Source organism: Girardinichthys multiradiatus, chromosome X (genome assembly GCF_021462225.1).
Source record: "Girardinichthys multiradiatus isolate DD_20200921_A chromosome X, DD_fGirMul_XY1, whole genome shotgun sequence".
Lineage (NCBI taxonomy): Eukaryota > Metazoa > Chordata > Actinopteri > Cyprinodontiformes > Goodeidae > Girardinichthys > Girardinichthys multiradiatus.
The window spans coordinates 15,640,745-15,660,981 of record NC_061817.1 but is presented as its reverse complement, the minus strand read 5'-3'; the positions used below and the strand labels follow the sequence as shown (position 1 = coordinate 15,660,981).

Genomic DNA, 20,237 nt, shown 5'->3' with positions numbered 1-20,237 from the left:
ACCTCCCTTCCTGAGTTTTAACATTGTTTAAGAGACAATAGAATCAAAATGCTTGTAGTGATTGTTGCCTTAAAAACATGTTTTTTTTAAATAATAATTAAGGATGTAGGATGACTTTTAGATTTATGTGTTTTATTACTAAAAGGTTAATGAAATAGTTTAAACTAGTTTGAAGAATTAGTTTTGCATGCAGAATCATTGGTGATTTATTAGACTGAAAGTTTCCCTGGTGCCATTAAGCTAGCTGACAGTTCAAAATATGCCAAAAGTAAGGAATATATTTTTGATAAAGAATCAGAGTCATGCCTTTATACTTGGTGGGAATTATTTATTAGATTCAATTTGTAGGGTTTATGCATCCAAATTACATTAGATGTCCATTAATCTAATACTCATCTTCATACAAGACAAATCAGGATGATATGTGACTAATTTCTAAGTGAGACATTGATGAACTGAATAACTAAAGTTTGTGTTTAGTTGTTAATGGAACTGAATTGCAGTTAAAAACATCTGGATTTTCTTTATGTTGCTTTCGTTAAATTCATAGTGACACATAGTTATGTCAGAATTCATCTCTTTGGTTCTATGTTATGTGATCTTGGTTACTAGAACATTTTTGTACAAACTTTTGCTGGATTGTCGCATGGGTTGGACCCTGCGCCAGAAGAGGGGAATGTCAGAATAAAGTAACATGGGGTTCCAAAAGTTGTAGCACTCATGGGAAAAAGGGTAGCTCAGACCTCCAGTGAGGACTTAGTGACAATGCGAAAGAGATGTTGTACTTTGTTTATATAAATGGTGCATAGCTCCCTAAGACCACATTATGATAACCTCTCTGAAATTATGGTGTTGATTCTTTTGTGAAATTTTATATCTCCACAGATTAGACCATTTTTGAAATTCTTTGTGGGTTTTCTGAAACTATGAAATGTTGACCTGTAATCAGACCTTCCTCAAACATCATGTCACATTTTTGATATTCAGAATATTTAGCTGATGGTCATTGCTAGTATATCAGGTGAAGTCAGAAGATCAATTCTTTTGATTTTGTTGGATGTTTTGATGAAGTTCATGTAGTTAAGCACTTAGGTTTGAGAATGGGACTTTGAATTGAAAATTAGCCAAGTGTTGTGAAGGCTCTACCTATTGTTCTCACTTATATGAGATTGAGACAAAAGACACAGGCAAATCTCAGTCCTTTTGAAGTGCTGTGTGGCAGGTCTCCTAGTTTGGACATGGGGATATTGCCAAGATCATTTTCTTCCACATCTTTGTGTGAAGATAGGATGTTGTTTTACTGTCAAAACCTGTCCACTGTGTTTTCTCAAGTTTCACAGATGGTGAAGGCTGCATTACCAGAAACAGCCACTTCCACCCTCCAGTCCTTTATTCCTGGCGACTGGATTCTGGTCAGAGAATTTAGGAGAAAACACTGGAAGTCCAGGCGCTGGAATGGCCCATATCAGATCCTACTAGACACCCAGGAAAGCTGCAGGAAAGCTCCTCCAGCTTCATCTGGCTTCCAGGACACAAGTCATTTTCCAACTGGATCATCCACGGCCTGAAAGGTGTGAGGACAGCGGACCACCACAAGACAAAGAACTGTAAGCTGATCACTGGCGAGTGATTGAAGAGGTGGTTGAAGAACACTGTTCTTACAAGGGCACAATAATCCCTTGGGCAGTGCAACGTTATTTCAGAATCTACTTAAGGCCATTGCATTGCCTGAAAGTTAGAAATCATAAGGTCATTTGCCTCACTGCACACACACCACAGTGAGAGATTCTTTCCTCCCACTTTGACAGCAAGACTGACTCTGAGGAGGATATCTCGGATGCTTTTATCTAACTTTTATGTTTATTGCTTGATATTTATCATTATGGTATTATTACAAATTTGAATGTGTTCATTTCCACCGTTGTTTAGTTGGACTATGGAAGCCTAACTTCCAGCAGGTTAGAGTTCCTGTTTCTAAATATATTTCTAGAGGAGCTTCCTACGACCGCCCACCTGTACCAGACTGGTAACAGGGCAGCTTGAAGCCACTCAGGAAAGTCAGCAGGATTTTTTGTTTTTTAAGTTGTGTTTATAATTTGTTTTCTCTAAAAAAAGAAACTGTTTGCTTTCAGTACCAGAAGAAAGGACATTCCACTTCAAGGTCACGATGCAGTTAAATGGAAGATAGTCTGTTCTGATGCTAATGATTGGTATTGCAAATATTTTTTATAACTCTTGTGTTCATTTTGGGAAAGGTACAGCAAAGACAATGTGTGGTTAATCTGACTAATAATATTCATCAGCAGATTCGAAGAGAGATTCATCACTTTTCTGACTACTATGAACATGCTGATAATGTCTGGTGGCAACTGATGCATCAAACCGTGAGGAAGATAAGAAATGATTGTTGTTATGTTTGTTGTTTGATTCCACGTGCTATTAATGATCAACCATTTTTGGTACCAGTTCCTATTGATACTACTTATGCTCTAGCTACTTTCTTTCCAGATAACAGGTTGGTGGAGGTCGTTTTTCCTTGGGTGATGGTTTTGTAGAATTTTCTTTTAGTTATGTGATTATCTTGTAATCAGAAGAAAGGAGTGTAATGGAAAATTCTTTCAAAGTGCTCTGATATTCCCTTCACCTCTCTCCTCTGACCTCTGTGTTTTATTAGTGTTCTGTTATTTAGAGCAGATGGACTCTAAATTCAAATGCTGGAGAGTTTTATGGTTAACACTTCCTGAAGTGTATATTTCAAGGGAAGGTAGATGGGTGCCCTCATAAATAACTTTGTTAACTCTGACCCGGGGAGGGTCTAGGGGCCATATTTCTAAAACTCTTTGCAGTTGAGATAACACCCTCATTTTTGGTATAAATACTGTGTGTAAATGTTGATCGGGGCTCTGTTTCACTGACTAACCTCAGTGTCAGGGTCTTCAAACGCTGAATGCCTTTGAATAAAACTTATAAGACAAAGTCCGGATTTTCTCTTGTTATGAGTCAACTTCTACCCACTTTGATAAGAAAATTCCACAACACTGTCTTTAGAGCGTTGAGCTCAAGGTTGTTCTGGCTGCACCAGTCCAACAGATGGTCCACCTCCCATCTGTACGCGGACTCGTCACCATCAGAGATGAGTCCGATCAGGGTGGTGTCGTCCGCAAACTTCAGAAGCTTGACAGACTGGTGACTGGAGGTGCAGCTGTTGGTGTACAGGGAGAAGAGCAGAGGAGAGAGAACACAGCCTTGGGGGGAACCGGTGCTGATGGTCAGGGAGTCAGAGACGTGCTTCCCCAGCCTCATGCGCTGCTTCCTGTCAGACAGGAAGTCAGTGATCCACCTGCAGGTGGAGTCGGGCACATTCAGCTGGGAGAGCTTCTCCTGTAGCAGAACTGGGACGATGGTGTTGAAGGCAGAGCTGAAATCCACAAACAGGATCCTGGCGTAGGTTCCTGTGGAGTCCAGGTGCCGGAGGATGAAGTGAAGGGCTAGGTTGACTGCATCATCTACAGACCTGTTGGCTCTGTAGGCAAACTGCAGGGGGTCCAGGAGGGGGTCGGTGATGTCTTTTAGGTGTGAGAGCACAAGGCGCTCAAAGGACTTCATCACCACAGAGGTCAGGGCGACGGGTCTGAAGTCATTAAGCCCTGTGGTCCTTGGCTTCTTGGGAACAGGGACGATGGTGGAGGACTTGAAGCAGGCTGGCACATGACATGTCTCCAGTGAGGTGTTAAAAATGTCTGTGAAGACTGGAGACAGCTGATCAGCGCAGTGCTTCAGGCTGGCTGGTGAGACAGAATCCGGACCAGCAGCTTTCCGGGGGTTCTGTCTCCTGAAGAGTTTGTTGACGTCCCTCTCCTGGATGGAAAGAGCCGTCCTCGGCGTGGGTAGGGGGCTGGTGGGGGTTGGAGGTGCCAAGGCCCCTCTTGAGGTTGGGGAGGTGGGGGTGGTGGATTGTGGCTGCAGCTGTTGGGGGGTGTCGTGGGGGATGGTTGCAGGACTGTCCCTTTGTCTTTCAAAGCGGCAGTAGAACTCGTTCAGGTCGTTGGCGAGGCGTCGGTCGTTGATGGAGTGGGGGGCTTTCGGCTTGTAGTTGGTGATTTGCTTGAGCCCTTTCCAGACAGACGCAGAGTCGTTGGCTGAGAACTGGTTTTGGAGCTTCTCAGAGTACAGTCGTTTGGCCTCTTTCACTGCCTTACCAAACTTGTACTTCGCCTCTCTGTATATGTCTTTGTCCCCACTCCTGAAGGCCTCTTCCTTATCCAGTCTTAACCTTCTGAGTTTAGCTGTGAACCAGGGTTTGTCGTTGTTGTAACTCACCCTGGTGCATGATGGTACACAGCTGTCCTCACAGAAGCTGATGTAGGAAGTCACAGCCTCTGTGTACTGGTCCAGACTGTTGGTAGTAGTCCTGAACACATCCCAGTCTGTGCAGCCTAAACACGCCTGGAGATTCTCCACAGCCTCACTGCTCCACTTCCTTGTCGTCCTCACAACAGGTTTGCAGAGCTTTAGTTTCTGCCTGTATGCAGGAATCAGGTGGACCATGATGTGGTCGGATTGGCCCAGTGCAGCACGTGGGACGGCGTGATAAGCGTCTCTGATGGTGGTGTAACAGTGATCCAGAATGTTGTCCTCTCTGGTCGGACATTTTATAAACTGTCTATATTTGGGGAGTTCGTGGGTCAGATTACCTTTGTTAAAGTCACCAACGACGATTACTAAGGAGTCCGGGTTGGTCCGCTCCACCTGTTGGATGTGGTTCGTCCTTCTTGGTGGTATGCTGACATTACCCTGGATACCGCGGCTCTTGATACATCACAAAGACTTGCTGTCTTGGTCACAGATGCGCCAGCAAGACGTGCACCAACATTTTGTCCTCTTTTGAACTCTGGTATGTCACCAATAATGTTGTGTGCATTTCAATATTTTGAGCAAAACTGTGCTCTTACCCTGCTAATTGAACCTTCACACTCTGCTCTTACTGGTACAATGTGCAATCAATGAAGACTGGCTACCAGGCTGGTCCAATTTAGTCATGAAACCTCCCACACTGAAATGACAGGTGTTTCAGTTTCATTGTCCAACCCCTGTATATATAGTTTGCTGTAAATCTTGTTTTCATCTACGTTCTCTTTTAGTATTTAAAAAACTTTTGTGAAGATCATACAATGCAAGTGTTGTGAATTTTTTAAGCTCTTGTTACTTTTATTTTATGCTGGTTTTCTATGTTTTGTTAACAATCCCTTTCACAGACAAATTAAAATTAGGATGATTTTACCTTTGCCAAAACATTTTTCAAAAGGGATATTGAGAAACTGCATTTATATGTTACATATAACATGTTTATTTAGCCATGTGTCACATGGACAAAGCTCACTTATTTTTATTTAGTCAGTCTTAAAATGTCACTCATGCAAAATGATGAATAAATGTTTACCCTCCATTAAATGTATCAGGGTGTTAAACCATATCCGAATAATAAATGGGTATGAAACATAGTCATGGTGTAGAGGGGATAGAGTAGGGGGCCGATCACACAACCCTGGGGGACAGCCAGTCCTGGAGCTGAGGGCTGCAGGGTTGTGGGAGTCTACTTTGACCCTCTAGGAGTAATCTGACATGAAGTCCAAAATCCAGTACAATCAAAGTGGAATGCATACAATTAACTATGAGTCTGTCTGTATGATTGAGTTGAATTGATATGTTTTGAATATAAATTGGATATTTTATTGTTTCTTTGTTTGTAAAGTGTTTGTTGTAAATTGACCCTATATCTTGCAATTTAATTAAATTTAATTGTGATTCCACACGTTAACAGGATTTGTGTGATTAATGTTGAACGTAGAACTATTCATCACCATCCATCCTAAAAATCATTTTTAGATAACTGTGGAGGGCGCTGGTAGATCAAATCACAAACTATTTTACACTATTGTATTTTTAATAGACTCATATCTCTAGTTCTTTCTCTGTCCCCTTTCGCTGGTACAAGCCAGCCACACATTCTGACTTTTGTGATAATTATTATTATTATTCTTACTAATTTTATAGACATTTATTATCACTGTGTTAACCTGGCCCTTTAAATGCATTGAACGCCGCCTTCCATCGAGCATGCGCCCACAGGGTGAGAAACATCCCTAGTGAAAAACAACAACAATCAGAACTGCGGGGCTGGAAACAGAGATGGCCCCGTGAAAACGCAACAATTTTGCATATTTCACTGAAACATTTCCAGTCCTGCTGCTGCTATTTTACTAGAAACTTTATATGTCGACGGTGTCGTGCCCATGAACCTGGCCAGTCTGAGTGGGGATGCTGGCGGAAGCCAGCTTCTCTTCGCCAACTTTAACCAGGACAACACGTAAGGCTGGGCCGGGGAGAGAGTCCGGGGATGCAAAGGCCTGCGGGGGCTTTCAGGCTAGCTGACGTTAGTTCAGTTTGTACCAACTGGGTGACAGGTGCTCATGTGAAACATCCAGGAGGAAGTTTCTCTCTCTAAAATTGAAAATAGCATTCAGACAGGTCGTTAAAGAAAGCATTTATATAGGATTTTAATTCAGTAGAGACTAGCTTAGCGTTTTAGCTAACGTGATCCTGTGATGTCGGGGGCTAACTTTAGCCACATCGAAGTTAGCCCCCACGGGGCTGGTTAGGGTGCTTAGTTAAAGGTTACTAAGTTTTATACGGTCCAACTATAAGGCAAAAGTATGTAACGTTGTAGTTTTGTTGCATGTTTCGGCCGCTGTAATGATGAATGACTAACATTTAGATGCGTTTTCAAAGCTAGCTGTAGAGCTGTTAGACATAGCTGTGAAACCCGAACATGGTCACCACATTTACATTCTTCAGTGTTACGGAATAGGTCAACTTTCAGCGGTTTGTTTCACTGAAATAGCAGTGGACAGGCCCGGTGTTATTGCAAAACCAGCTCAGTGGTGTGAGACATGTCGCAGTGTGACAGCCAGTTCTGGCGTATCCAGTGACACAGAGACAGAGGAGCTCCATGCAGCCTCTGTGTGAGGACTGTATGCCGCTGATGCAATGCTCGGTCACTACAGCTGTCTTTCCTCCTCCTGGTCTTTTTGTAGGTCCTTGGCTGTTGGCACCAAATCAGGATACAAGTTTTTCTCCTTGTCCTTTGTGGACAAATTGGAGCAGATATATGAATGTAGTAAGTATGATCCAAGCTCTGTTCATGCTTTCTAAAGCCTGTCTTTTTCTCCAAGCAGTATTTACAGTCGTTACACTGCAGCTCAGCCACATGTTTTAGTGGTTATATGTAATGCAGTTAGTCTAGACAGGATGCAATCACTTACCCTAAACTATCAAATAACTACTGTCAGCACTTTCTCTTAGACCTCTATGGCTTAACATCAGGCAACTCCCTTATTATTAGATTAATATCATTTTATGTTCTCTGTTGCTTTTGTAATCCATTTACCCCTTTTTGTCAAATCACAACCAGAACTTTCAGTACATTTGACCATGATTTCAGGTAATAAACCAGCATAAAGTGTGGCATAATTGTAATGTGGGAGAAAAAATCACCCCATGGTTTTACTAAATTCTTTTTCAAAAACAAAATTTTAAGTTTTTGGCCTAAGTGCAAAACGCTTTTTGTGGCACGAAAACTAACTTCATCCGTGACACATGGTGGTGGCAGCATCATCCTGTGGGGATGCTTTTTTAATTGATACAAATTTATGAAAACTGTGCATGATTTTCCTTACACTTTATAATCATGCACTGCTTTGTGTTGGCCTTTTGTTTGAGCTCAGAGATCATGTCAGTAGTTGATTTTGGTAAACATAAAGTTGCAAAGCTGCATCAACGCATAAATCTGCTTTCTCACATCAAGCGTATTGTTACCGTTACCATGCAACTTAGCAGACCGGGTGAAGTGATATTTTCTGTGTGTGCGTATCGGCAGCTGACACGGAGGATGTGTGTATTGTGGAGCGCCTGTTCTCCAGCAGCCTTGTGGCCATCGTGAGCCTGAAGGCACCCAGGAAGCTCAAAGTCTGTCACTTCAAGAAGGGAACCGAGATCTGTAACTACTCTTATTCAAACACCATACTGGCTGTAAAACTTAACAGACAGGTAGGAAAAGGGGAGTAAAATTGCTTTTCAGAATGTTTGGTTAGTTTTTTTGGTCAGCGTTGTTGATGTTACATTGTCTTCCTGCAGAGGCTGATTGTGTGTCTGGAAGAGTCGCTTTACATTCACAACATCAGAGACATGAAAGTGCTGCACACTATCAGAGAGACGCCACCTAACCCATCAGGTCGGTTCATTGAATGTCACCAAGAAGAAACCAGATTAAAAAAGACAATGTTATTAATTAGATTTACAGTGGAATAAAAATGGGTCAAATTCTCCTTTCCTGGGTCTCTGCTGCAAACCGTCTTTGCAGTCTTAGCCCAGTGACATATAATTTAGTTATAATTTAAATCTGTAAATGGGTACATCTCAGTAAATTAGAATATTATCCAAAAGTTTATATATTTTAATAAAAAAAGCAAAAATCCTCCTGCTCATCTGCATTGTTGCCCCCTGGTGTCTCTCATCTTCCTCTTCACAATACCCCATAGATTATCTGTGGGGTTATAGGTCAGACCAGTGTGCTGGCACAAGTGCTCCACAAAATTTCCTGGCTGTGCTGACTTTGGATCCTATAAAACACAATGGACGACCAGCTGCAGATGACCTTACCCTGGATTCTCTGCCTTTCCACTTTTCTTCCAGAATCTGAGACCTAGATTTCCAAAAGCAATGTATTTCATTAATGTATTTTCATCAAAAGAGTACTAAACAACAGAGCTTTCTTTTTCTGCCTTAGGCCAACAAAGACATTTCTGAAATAAGGTATTTGTCAGTTGTCCAGGTGCAGTCCACACCTTGTAAATAGAATGATCTTATGTAATAATTTTCGAGCCATATGTAGGCACACACTGATCAGCAGATTGGTAGGCAACTTGGGGTTAAGTGCATTGCCCAGGTGCACACTGACATGTGGCAGGAGGAAACTGGTATCGAACCCATAACTTTCAGGTTGCAAGGCGACTATTTTCTCTACTGAGCTACAGTTGGAAACTCCCCAAATCTCCCGAGCACCTTTTCTCAATCACACCTTTTTCTTCATTAAACTTTCACTTAATATGACTGCAAACAGACAGCTTCTTTAGCAATGACCTCCTTTAACCTCCTGTGGAGATTTTCAATGGTTGTCTGCAGGACAACTGCCCAGTCAGGCCACAATTAACAGGTCTGAATGAAAATCAAGTTTTATTTTAAATATCACTCCCTGTGTTATAAATCTATACAATGATTTAATTTATCTTTCTGCACTGAATTACTGATGTAAATTCACTATTTGAGGATGTTCTCATTTCTTAAAATCCTGTAGATTAACTCATTCAGCCTTCAGTTTTCTTGTTTGGGCAGGTTTAGCGTTAAAAGTTAAATTTCCTTCAGTTTTTTTTTTTTTGTAGTTTATTGGAGTTTGTGCTTCTCTACAGGTCTGTGCGCTCTCTCCATCAGCAATGATAACTGTTACCTGGCATATCCAGGCAGTGCGACGATAGGGGAGGTCCAGGTGTTCGACACAGTCAACCTGGTAGGGAAACGCAAACATAGTTCACGCGGTGTGTTCTTTGTTTTGTTTTATGGCAGAAATATTTACGCTTTCTTCTTCTCTGTTAACGTTTAAGATAGCATTTGTTCTGTTTGGGTTTCTTTGTATGAACTCATTCAGTCTAAAGTAAACACGTGTGTGTTTTTTTTCCTCAGAGGGCAGCCAATATGATTCCAGCTCATGACAGTCCCTTAGCAGCTTTGGCGTTTGACGCAAGTGGCACCAAGCTGGCCACAGCCTCAGAGAAGGTATTGTCTGGCCCATTGTCTTTGTTGCTGACTTCTATCTGAGTATAGAGGAATCCTTGTGGTTGCTTCCTTTTCTCAGCCTGCGTCTTGTGTGTTTCACTTCCTCCCAGGGCACCGTCATCCGTGTCTTCTCCATTCCAGAGGGACAGAAGCTGTTTGAGTTTCGGCGAGGTGTCAAGAGGTAGAAGATGAGTTTTGGTAGTTCGGAAATGAAAGAGCAGTCAAAGTAGAGTGTGTTCCTCTGTCTGTGCGTATTCATATGCTGAACGCTGGATTCTCCAGCCCCCTTTTACGTGTATGGTTCTTGTGCTCTAGGTGTGTGAGCATCTGTTCATTGGCGTTCAGTATGGAAGGCCTGTATCTTTCTGCCTCGAGCAACACAGAGACGGTCCATATCTTCAAATTAGAAATGCAGAAGGAGAAGTATGTGTAAGTATTTTTTTCACTCTCTCTCTCTGTCCATTAAATTAATCTTCCAGGACACTTTGTGTCCGCAGTGATTAAAGTAGTTAATCACTGTGAAGTGGGACATTGCAGCACATGAACATTCTTTGATCTAAACCATTCCATTGTACCTCGGCCCAAGTTTCATGTCTTTTGTGTCCTCTGACAGGTTTTCTTCCAGTATGTCTTGTATTTAGCTCCATCCAACTTTCCATTTAGTCTAACCAGCTTTCCTGTCCCAGCTCTTGAAAAAAATCACCCTGCAACATGATGCTGCCACCACCATGTTTCACAGTGTGGCTGGTGTGTCCGGGGTAATGCACAATGTTAGTTTTTCTCCTCTTTAAAACAACTGTCTCATCTGGTCACGGCACCTTCTTCCACATCTTTGCCGTGTCCCCGGAATACTTTGTGTCAAACTGCAAATCTCATGGTGTTTTTCAACACTGGCTTTCCTTTTTCCATGTTTCCTCTTGGCCTGTTTCTCTGATTAATGCTCCCCTTACCCAGCCTGGCAGTTTATGTAGGCGTTATGCAGTTGTGCCATGCAGAGCTCTGTGAGATCTTCAAAGTTTGGGATATTGTTTTTTAACCTAACCTTGCTTTAGCCTTCTCTATACTTTTCTCCCTTATCTGTCTGCTGTGTTCCTTGGTCTCCATGGTGCTGTTTGATTACTAATGTCCTCCAGCAAACCTCAGAGGTCTTCACAGGTTATCTGGATTCAAACTGAAATTAAACACGGATGGACTATGTTTACTAATTAGGCGACTTTAAATGCAGTTGCTTAAACTGCATTTGATTTAGTGGTGTCGTAGTAAAGAGTTCTTTTCAGATTGTTATTTGTAAAAATATAAAAATCATGTTTTGTAAGTTGGAAAGCAACAAATTGTAAACGAAGCTCATGTTCTTTGCGTTATTTCAGGCCAGCTGAGGAGCCCACAACATGGGGAGGTTACTTGGGAAAGGTCCTGATGGCGTCCACCACCTATCTGCCTTCACAGGTCACAGAAATGTTCACCCAGGGACGAGCTTTCGCCACCGTCCGCCTGCCCTTCTGCGGGCACAAGAACATCTGCGCTTTAGCTGTGTGAGCACAGACACACACGCACAACAATCCATTCAGAAAACACTCAACACCCCATTGTTTGTTTGTTTTAATGTCTTTAAAATCTGCAGGCATGTAATATATAGAATGTTTCATCTTTAACCTCTTTAAGTTGCTTTCAGACCTACAACTGACCAGATATGTCAGTTTTTAAAACAAAACAGTGTACGTTTCCCTTGTATTTATTCAGGAGTAGGTTGTTATAATTATATCATTCAAACATAATTTAGTCTTGCTGCCTACTGCTGTGCTGTTGCTGCTCACATCAGCTCCATGTTTTTGCTGTTTATTGCAAAAAAAAATAAAAATAAATAGCTTTCCTCTCTTTGTAAACAATAACTGACTTCCTCTTGTTACACCCCAAAAGCTGAAATGCAAATGACCACGGAAATGCCCTAACTACTCCTGGAATAGTTAACTCCAGGTCTGTGTGCAAGCTACAGCTGAACTCGCAACAGGTTTCTGATGAATCATCATTTGTATCTGAATTAGGATTCAGAAGATTCCCAGGCTGCTGGTCGCAGCAGCTGACGGATTCTTGTATCTGTATAACTTGGACCCACAGGAGGGTGGGGAATGCACGCTCATGAAGCAGCACAGGTGAAGCACAAGTACCGAGAATGCAGAGTAAAGCTTTTGCATGGAGCAGACTGTGAACGTTCTTACGTTTTTCTGTATTTGCACGCAGGTTGGACAGCAGTGCTGAGCCTCCCAATGAGATCCTTGAACAGGGATCACATGATCGCCCTCTTGTGGCCCAAACCTACAGTGCTGCGGTCACTAAAGGTAATTTAGACATCCTTAATTCACTCAGAGCTGTGCTTTAATATACATAATTTACAAGTAATTACCTTGAAGATACACCGGAGATAAAAAGGTTGTTGTAGACGTGAAGCTCTGTGTAAACGCAGAAAGTTTATAGTTAGAGGTGGAGTTGTAATTTCTTATGTGGACAAATTTAGTATTTTTATGTTTAAATAACATACTGAACATTAACTGGCACCCCTAGTAAAGGTGTCTAAAAAGTCTTAAAATTGCCTTTTTTTGCAGTAGTTTAATTTCAAACTGAAACACTTTTGTTCAGAGGGCAAACATTGTGTAATAATCATGTAAGAAATATTTGTGAGCAAAAGCAAAGCTTGCACAGTTATTTGTACCCCTAGCAATCCCCTTAAAGTAAGTGAAGGATCTTTTAATTTTAGTTTATTGTATTTTCTTTTTAGTAATTGGTGATTTTCTGGTATCCTGAGCTATAAACATACTATGAAACGGAGGCATAGTATGCTGAAGCAGGACCCATATCTATCTTGTCACCACACGCAGTGAGCTGGATGGTAAGGGTGGTACAAAGAAACATCTCGAAAACTCAGTTTTAAGAGCAACCGGGCCGCGACGACAGAAACAACCCTCACCAACCGGTTCTGGTCGGTGTCTGATGCTACAGGGCGAGGCGCTTAGTGATCCTTGTTGACCCTGTTCTGTTCAGGAGCGTCTCGATGCACTTCGTCACAATGACTCTTATGTGTGTCACGAGTTTCTTGATTAGATGCACCACGGCGCTCCTCTTTAGAGGACTGCAGCATAGAGTGGCATCTCTGGGTCACCAAGGCTCCACAACAGCTAGTAGCTAGACTTTGTTTAGGACTGAAAAAGGGAAAGCCTTTTCTGTTGTACCATCCCAATTTTAACATGTGGAGTTTGCTAAACTCCACAGTGACGCTAACTGGAACTTCTTTGGTCAAGATTGAGCCTCTTCTGCAGCAAACAGGTGGGTTTAGCATACGATGAATATGTGGAGAAGCTCATGCCCATTTTTGCTGTAGAGGATCTGTGATACTGCGGGCCTGTTTCTCTTCCAAACACCCATGGAGCCCTGTTAAAGTGCATGGCATTATGGGCTCTTTGTTATACCAGGAGATCTGGTGGACTCTACCAGTAAACTGAAAATGGGTCGTCATTCAGTCTTTCAATCCATACACAAATGGTTCATCGGACATAAAATCAACCTTCTTCCACTGTGATCTCTTTCCTCAGAACTAAATCCTTTGGGAAACCCACCTGGTGAGATCAAGAGACCAGCTGGATGGTCTGGAGAGATTGTTCAAAAAGAAATTGACAAAATTCTGTCTTTGTGTTTGTCTAACTTTGGGAAATATTAAAGGAGAGGAGTGCAGTCCTTAGGGCAAAAGGGGGGCCATATGAGGTATTAACAGCAGGGGTTCTGGTTTTATTAAAAAACAAATGGCTTTTCCCTCACTATACAAATGTACTCAAATTAAAGTTCTTCTATATTTTCTGGTGGGAGATTTTGCTGCTGCACTAAAAGATTATTTCATTTTTTAAAGCTTTCTGCACATTGTCACCAGCGTTGCTAATAAACGGGACCATATATTTATTACCACTGAATATCAACATTTCCTTTAAGCAGATGATTTATAAATGTCTAAGTAATGTGATTGTATCTAGCAACTTATGCAGGGTAAGCTCAGTTGTGGAAACTGTTACAGTCCTGATTGCCTCAGCGTTTGAGCTTTACGCTTGTTTCCTAGGTTACTGTGAAGAGCAAGGCGCAGTTGGAGGGTCGGGGCTTGAAGAGGACCTTAACGACTTGCGCTTAGAGGAGGAGAACGAGCAGCCGCCGCTCATCCTTGAAACCGAATGACCTACCAGAAGCTCGGACCCCCGACGGTCAGAGGCCTCCTCTGGTGGTGCTGTAAAACACCAGACCACAAGGAGGGGCAGGGGCAAGATCAAAGGTCGGGGCGGGGAGGGTGGGATGTTCAAGAACCTGCCTTTCAGTCTGTCTGTGCGTTGTTCTGTCCACATACAAATCAGTTTATTTTCCTCCCTTCCATCCTCCTGCCCCGTTTACCCTTTAGTTTGCCTGTGCAGGCCAGAATCTGAAGCTTTGCATGTACATGTGCCAACTGCTAAAACCAGGCTTCATTGTGAAAGTGAGCCCCACCCTGTGAGCGTGGTCAAAAAAAGAAACAAAAAAAAAACAATGTAGCTGTGTCTCATTTTTTGGACACATATATAAATGCAAGCACTGTGTAAAATGAAAGTGATTGTGTAAGTGCCTCTCTGTCGTTTTTTTAAAATTATTATTTCTGTTTGAAACGGGAGAAAATCTTTTCATTGCTTGGAATAAAATCTGCTGTCATTAGGATGACCATGATTGAGCTGTGCAACATTTCCTGATCCTTTCCTCTGACACCGAAAGTGTGCAGCGTCCATCGGGTTTACCGACTAATGGAAGATTTGAAAGCTTCAGACGTGAGGCAGAGACCTTTGCGTGCTTAGCTGAGACTTCGTGTGTGTAAGGGTGTGCGTGTGTGTTGGGCATGTACAACTGCAAATAAACCATCCCCTTTTACCTCATCCAAGCAGACCTCTATGCCCTTTCTGTGCCCTTCACAGACCTGCACTCACCTGTTGATTTTTTTTATTTTTATTACTGATATTGTTGATTGTTTTTAAAACCTTCTTAACTAATCAATTTCAATGATGTGTCATGCGTATGCAAACATGCATGGTGTTATTGACGTGGTACTGTGCCCATCCATTGCAGACATGAGTGGAGAAGGGCAGTACAATGTAAGCTGCAGACTCTCCTCTTCCTCCATCATCCTACTCTGTATCTCTACTCTGTACATTACTAGATGTGGTCAGATAATACTGGGGAGAGCGTGTTTGACCATGAGAAGGAACGGTGGACTGAAACTTTGTTCTGAAGGTCAGGCTGAGCCTCATCAACTGGGCCAGGATGCTGCATGGTTCCCAGTTAATCCTTTAGTTTGTTTAGTGGCCCCTACAAAGGATTAGCCCTGGGATTCTGGAGCGGCAGACGTTTTCTAATGATTTTTGTACAAAATGTAAGACGTTCATCTGAAGCTAAAATGAAAATAAAATTCTGTATTGATGTATGAGATTTTATTTTTCTGAGCCTAAATTATACATCAACTTTGAAAAATGTCTGACTTAACTTACATCAATGACTGATATTTCCAATTGCAGGGTTTGAACTAGTCTTTCATTTAATCATATCAATTTTAGCCCTGCAAAAATCTTAAATGTATCCAGATTTTCATACTAGATCTTAAGACATAACTATATATGCAATTTTTTTTAGAAGAGTATAACAATTTTCAATTTGTTTTGTTAAATTGTAAATAAAAACACATGAATTCATACATAATTTACATTGTTTTATTATCTTTTGAGGGATGCTTTTTGTTTCCTGTCAGAAACAAACTTCTTGGTTGAATGAAAATTTTAAACCTCAATCTGTCAGGTTTATAAATACTTTTGGTCTTAATTATAGATACTCCATCATGGGGAAGTTTATGTTTAACAGAGTTTGGCTAAAACCAGTCATCATCAACCAGTTTAACATGTACTGTGAGAAGGTGTTGAAACTGGGCAACCTAGGTGTAAGAGCCATGGAGCTCCACGCCACAGGAATAAAAATCAACCCTCAGCATGCTGACTAAGCTCCGTGTACCGTAAGTTAAAACGGGAGCTAATAGTTGGCTGAAGTTGTTTTCGTGATAAATGTCAGTATGAGATTTAAATATTAATGGTCTTTAATAGTCTTAAAGTTAATTTGCAGAAACCAGAAGTTGCAGAAAATGCAGTTTATTCAACATCACAACCAAAATAAATATTTTTACTGGATCCCTTTCTTTCCATTCCTATATATCTCATTCCTGTTTAATAACGTAAGGAAAATAATGCAACAGTTTCCTTAGTAATACATATTTTCAGAAAAAAACTTTATATCATTTGTTGGAACTTAAGAGCTGTCTATGTATGTTACTGCCACTTTTTAATGTGTTATTACTTCTATTTGCTTAGATTTCTTTTTATAGACAAAGCAACATAAATCAGTGGCACGTTTTTCCAGCTACAATAGATATACAGCCTTGTTACAGGTATGTATGTATTTATTTTTGATTGATCCTTGATTTTAACAACTTTTGAACTCTTTAACTGCAGCGTTTCTCATTGCTGTTACAAATTATGCGTGTACCTTGGCCCTGGGTGCAGCTCTCAGCTCTCCACACTGTGTTCCTGAAAGAAAAGGACAACAAAAAACATTTGTAGGAGTGCAAACTCATGTTATTTACAACCCAAGAATTTTTTCTTTCTTTTCCTACGATTCTGATTGTTCATTTTACTGTATTCATATATATTATACTCTTTTTTTTTTTTTCATGTTTCTGCTAATTTCAGCAGTCACGTTTTCACCCTCAGATCATGGCATGTCTGATGCCATCCTTCTATAATTGATTTTTTACTCATAGCAACTTCTAAGTCACAGATCTCTCCGTTTTAGTGAGTCAGTGAGGAGAATACATTTCTGTGAAAATAAAAATAAAATCCCTAAAAAATATCAGTTTTTACAACAACAAGACTTCCACTTTAAAGAAGTGCTTCAACCATTGTAATTTGAACATTTTTAACATTTATTCATTTTAACATTTATTTATTTTAACATTTATTTTTAAATCTGCAGGACAAACATCTGCAATCATTGCTTAGAATGCAGTGGCTCTCAAACGTGTTCACACCCATGTCAAAATGGCACGTTGTTTGATGTAAACATATGAGACTACCGTCATTAGAACTTCTTTTCACGATTAATGTGACGTTCACCATCTACAATTTCAACCAAAAAGCTACTTTCGAAGAAAATAAATATTACGTGAAAGTATAATATCTGTCATCTCTACCTTACAAAAGTTCACCAAATCTATCAGATTGTGAGGACATCTCTTCTTCACGAGGCCCAACAGATTTTCTGTGAGATTCAGTTCTGAACTCTGGCTACACCATTACAAAACTAATACAATGTTTTGGTTGATTTGTATGTTGGTCTCACTCTAATGCTAACGATAAAATCCAGCGTCATCTCCCAGCCGAAGAAAGGTCCCTGACCCCGTATCATGAAGCTGATGCTGAGTGTAGTTTTCGTGCCAAACATACCAGTTAAAGTTGTTCCTCAGAAGATTGTGGGAGATTTTAGTCAGACCTGGATGTTTTCTGTGGAAGAAGATATTTTGTTCTTGCAAATCTTCCTTGTTAGTCCAGACATACGGAGAATACAGGAGGTTGAGGTCACATGTAGAAAACAAACAACCCTTGTTGGAAATTCCTGCGGCTCCTTCAGTGTTGCCGTAAGGCTCCTAGCAGCCTCCCAGACCCTTTTCACTCTCCTCTAAATAATAGTGGGAATTTATGGGCTCTTCTCCTGACTGCTTTTTATTGTTTATATTTCTTACCTCTAATAAGAGAACGACAACACTTCCTTTAGCATTTTAGAACCTGCTCTTACAATCATGTAGCAAGAAATCTGCTCTTCCAGCTCTGTGTGTGGTTTCTAACAGATCTTGTATTTAATATATTCATCTTTTTGGCTTGACTCGACACCTTACAGTCAAAATACAGGTACTGATATGAGGTAGCATTCCAGTGCCAAAAATAAATATAGAAACAAGAATTTTTAAACATACATTACAAACAAATGGAAAAGAATAATAAACAAAATGACACAACTTAAAATGTGTTTACAATGCATAAAGTAAACCAAACACTTTAAGGGATCTCTATCATTTCTGATGACGTCTGAGGTCAAATATCCAGGCAGAATTATGCCTTGACGGTTGGTGATGGCTACAAAGACAGTGTGGTTGCGAGACATTTAACCATTCAAGCCAATGACGAATAAACTTCTGAGCATAACTGTATGAGGGAAAAACTTCGGCCAGAGCACAGACACAGCTCGCTGACATCACACCATTTCTTTTCGCCTTAAATTTAACTTTTAAACAGCTGAAGATCAGAGTGAGTCCACCATTGCCTTTGCTTAATTAGAGAAGTTCATGTACGATGGGGAGCTTAAGAAAATTGTTGACAATTATACCTCCATGATTCAGTAATGGCTTTCAAAAAAAAGTCAACTATATCATAAACAGATGGAGAGTGTCCTGCGGCCTTTCTATCCTCCACATCAGCCTGTGCCTCTCTCACCTTCTGTTTGAATTTCATGTTTCTGAGGGTCAATGTGTCCCCAGTGGGCCTGGACGGCCTCATCGATTCTTCAGAAGTGGAGCTGAAGACCATCAATGCTTCCTGACGACACACAACTTCGCTCTTGTAAAGGAAAGTTAGGACGTAACTCATAACACTCAGTGTGTATTTTCAGTGTAGATAAAGACAAAATCCAATAATTGTCAATAGAAATGAAGCAACGATAATGGGTATTTTGAGAGGAAAAATTAATTTATACACAGAAGCAGATTTTATCATTTAGAATTTAGTCAATTAAGTTACGTTTCAGGTTCTGCCATGTGGGCAAGACGTGAACAGTTTGAATTTACGAGAAAGATTTAATAAACCCATCCTTGACAGCATTAAATTTGACTAAAATTTGTTCCGGTTATAATGCAACCTGATTTTCTGTCATGCAGTACTGTTTATAGAAATAAACTGAAACAAAATCCTCCATTGAGAAATAACTGCTAAGAAATAACTAACAAGGTTAGAGCATACAGAGAGGGATCTTTCAACATTCCTCTCAAAACACTCCCTCTAGATCATCCGGAGTTCTGGTTTCTCACCTATGCCGCCTTGTCTTGAGCTCTTCCCCCGGGTTTTCTGGGTCTGGGTTCTTCCATCATGGAAGAAAGTTGAGTTTGTGTCTGGTTCAACCAGCCTGTCTTGATTTGCCAGTTTGGTATCATTATCCTGCAGTAAAATGACCTTTTTTCACATATCATGCACCTTATTATTGTTAGGGCCTTTGTAAGAGAAACAAGCCCACAGCATCACAGAGCCTATACTGTAGTAAACAGTGGGCATGAGGTGCTTTTCCACACATTTATCCTTTGTTTTATACAGGGATCAAGCAGTACTACATAAGGAAAAAGGTACACAAAAATATGACCTTTTTTAAATTTTTTGTGGAAAAAACAAAATGTTCGCAAACTCTACATAAGAGCTGCTTTTCCAAAATATTTATAAAGAAGGGCTCATAAAATTCAATTGAAAAACTAAGCAAGTACAAACATGCTTTCAGTACAAAACAAAATATCAAAAAACACTTAACCACAAAAAGTACAATTTAACTTCTAACTAGCAGAAAAAGAAAAGAACAATATATGAACAATACAAACAACATAGTGTGAAGAAAAAAAAGGAAAAAAGAGAAGTCATTACAAGAGAACTTTCCATTCTTAATGTAAATTATGTATTTATTGGTATGATTTTCAGTTCCAGTTAAAGTGCCAGCAGAGTTTAGCAAACTCCTCATGTTTACATTTGTGATGGGGCTTTGTTCTGGGATCACTCCCAAGCCAACAGTTGGCATGAAGATTGCATCTAATGGTTGTCATGGAGACTTGGTGAACCTCAAGATGCCACTCTTTGCTGTAGTGAGTTTTAGAGATGTTTTTACCTTCCTTATCCTGCTCACAGTGCCTGGTTGCAAAATAAGTATGGGTCCTAGTCCTACTATGTGTCATGGTTTATAGAAAAAGTTTCAGATATTGCTTCAGGTATATTTATTTTAAATAGTTTAGTACATGATACACACAGGGCTGCACGGTGGCGCAGTTGGTATCACTGTTGCCCTGCAGCAAGAATGTCTTGGGTTCATCTCTTTCTGCATGGAGTTTGCATGTTCTCCCCGTGCATGCGTGGGTTCTCTCCCGGTACTCCAGCTTCCTCCCACAGTCCAAAAACATGACTGTTAGGTTAATTGGTCTCTCGAAACGGCCCTTAGGTGTGACTGAGTGT

At 40.7% G+C, this 20,237-nt stretch overlaps 1 protein-coding gene across 1 annotated transcript; it reads left to right on the top strand.

The window, feature by feature from the left end:
• The first annotated feature begins 6,118 nt into the window (after window positions 1–6,118).
• Window positions 6,119–15,364, top strand: LOC124863562 (WD repeat domain phosphoinositide-interacting protein 2-like). Its single transcript, XM_047357990.1, has 12 exons — window positions 6,119–6,367; window positions 7,095–7,177; window positions 7,937–8,106; window positions 8,194–8,290; window positions 9,525–9,622; window positions 9,796–9,888; window positions 9,999–10,069; window positions 10,204–10,317; window positions 11,256–11,420; window positions 11,931–12,038; window positions 12,127–12,224; window positions 13,988–15,364. Exons 1-12 carry the CDS (start codon window positions 6,294–6,296, stop codon window positions 14,098–14,100), a joined length of 1,284 nt encoding a protein of 427 aa, XP_047213946.1. The 5' UTR covers window positions 6,119–6,293; the 3' UTR covers window positions 14,101–15,364.
• The last annotated feature ends 4,873 nt before the right edge of the window (window positions 15,365–20,237 follow it).

Coding starts and splice junctions, on each gene's coding strand:
- LOC124863562 (XM_047357990.1), top strand. CDS start 6,294: ATGAACCTGGCCAGTCTGAGTGGGGATGCTGGCGGAAGCCAGCTTCTC. Junction 8,291..9,524: donor GACGCCACCTAACCCATCAG/GTCGGTTCATTG, acceptor GCTTCTCTACAG/GTCTGTGCGCTCTCTCCATC. Junction 10,070..10,203: donor TTTCGGCGAGGTGTCAAGAG/GTAGAAGATGAG, acceptor CTTGTGCTCTAG/GTGTGTGAGCATCTGTTCAT.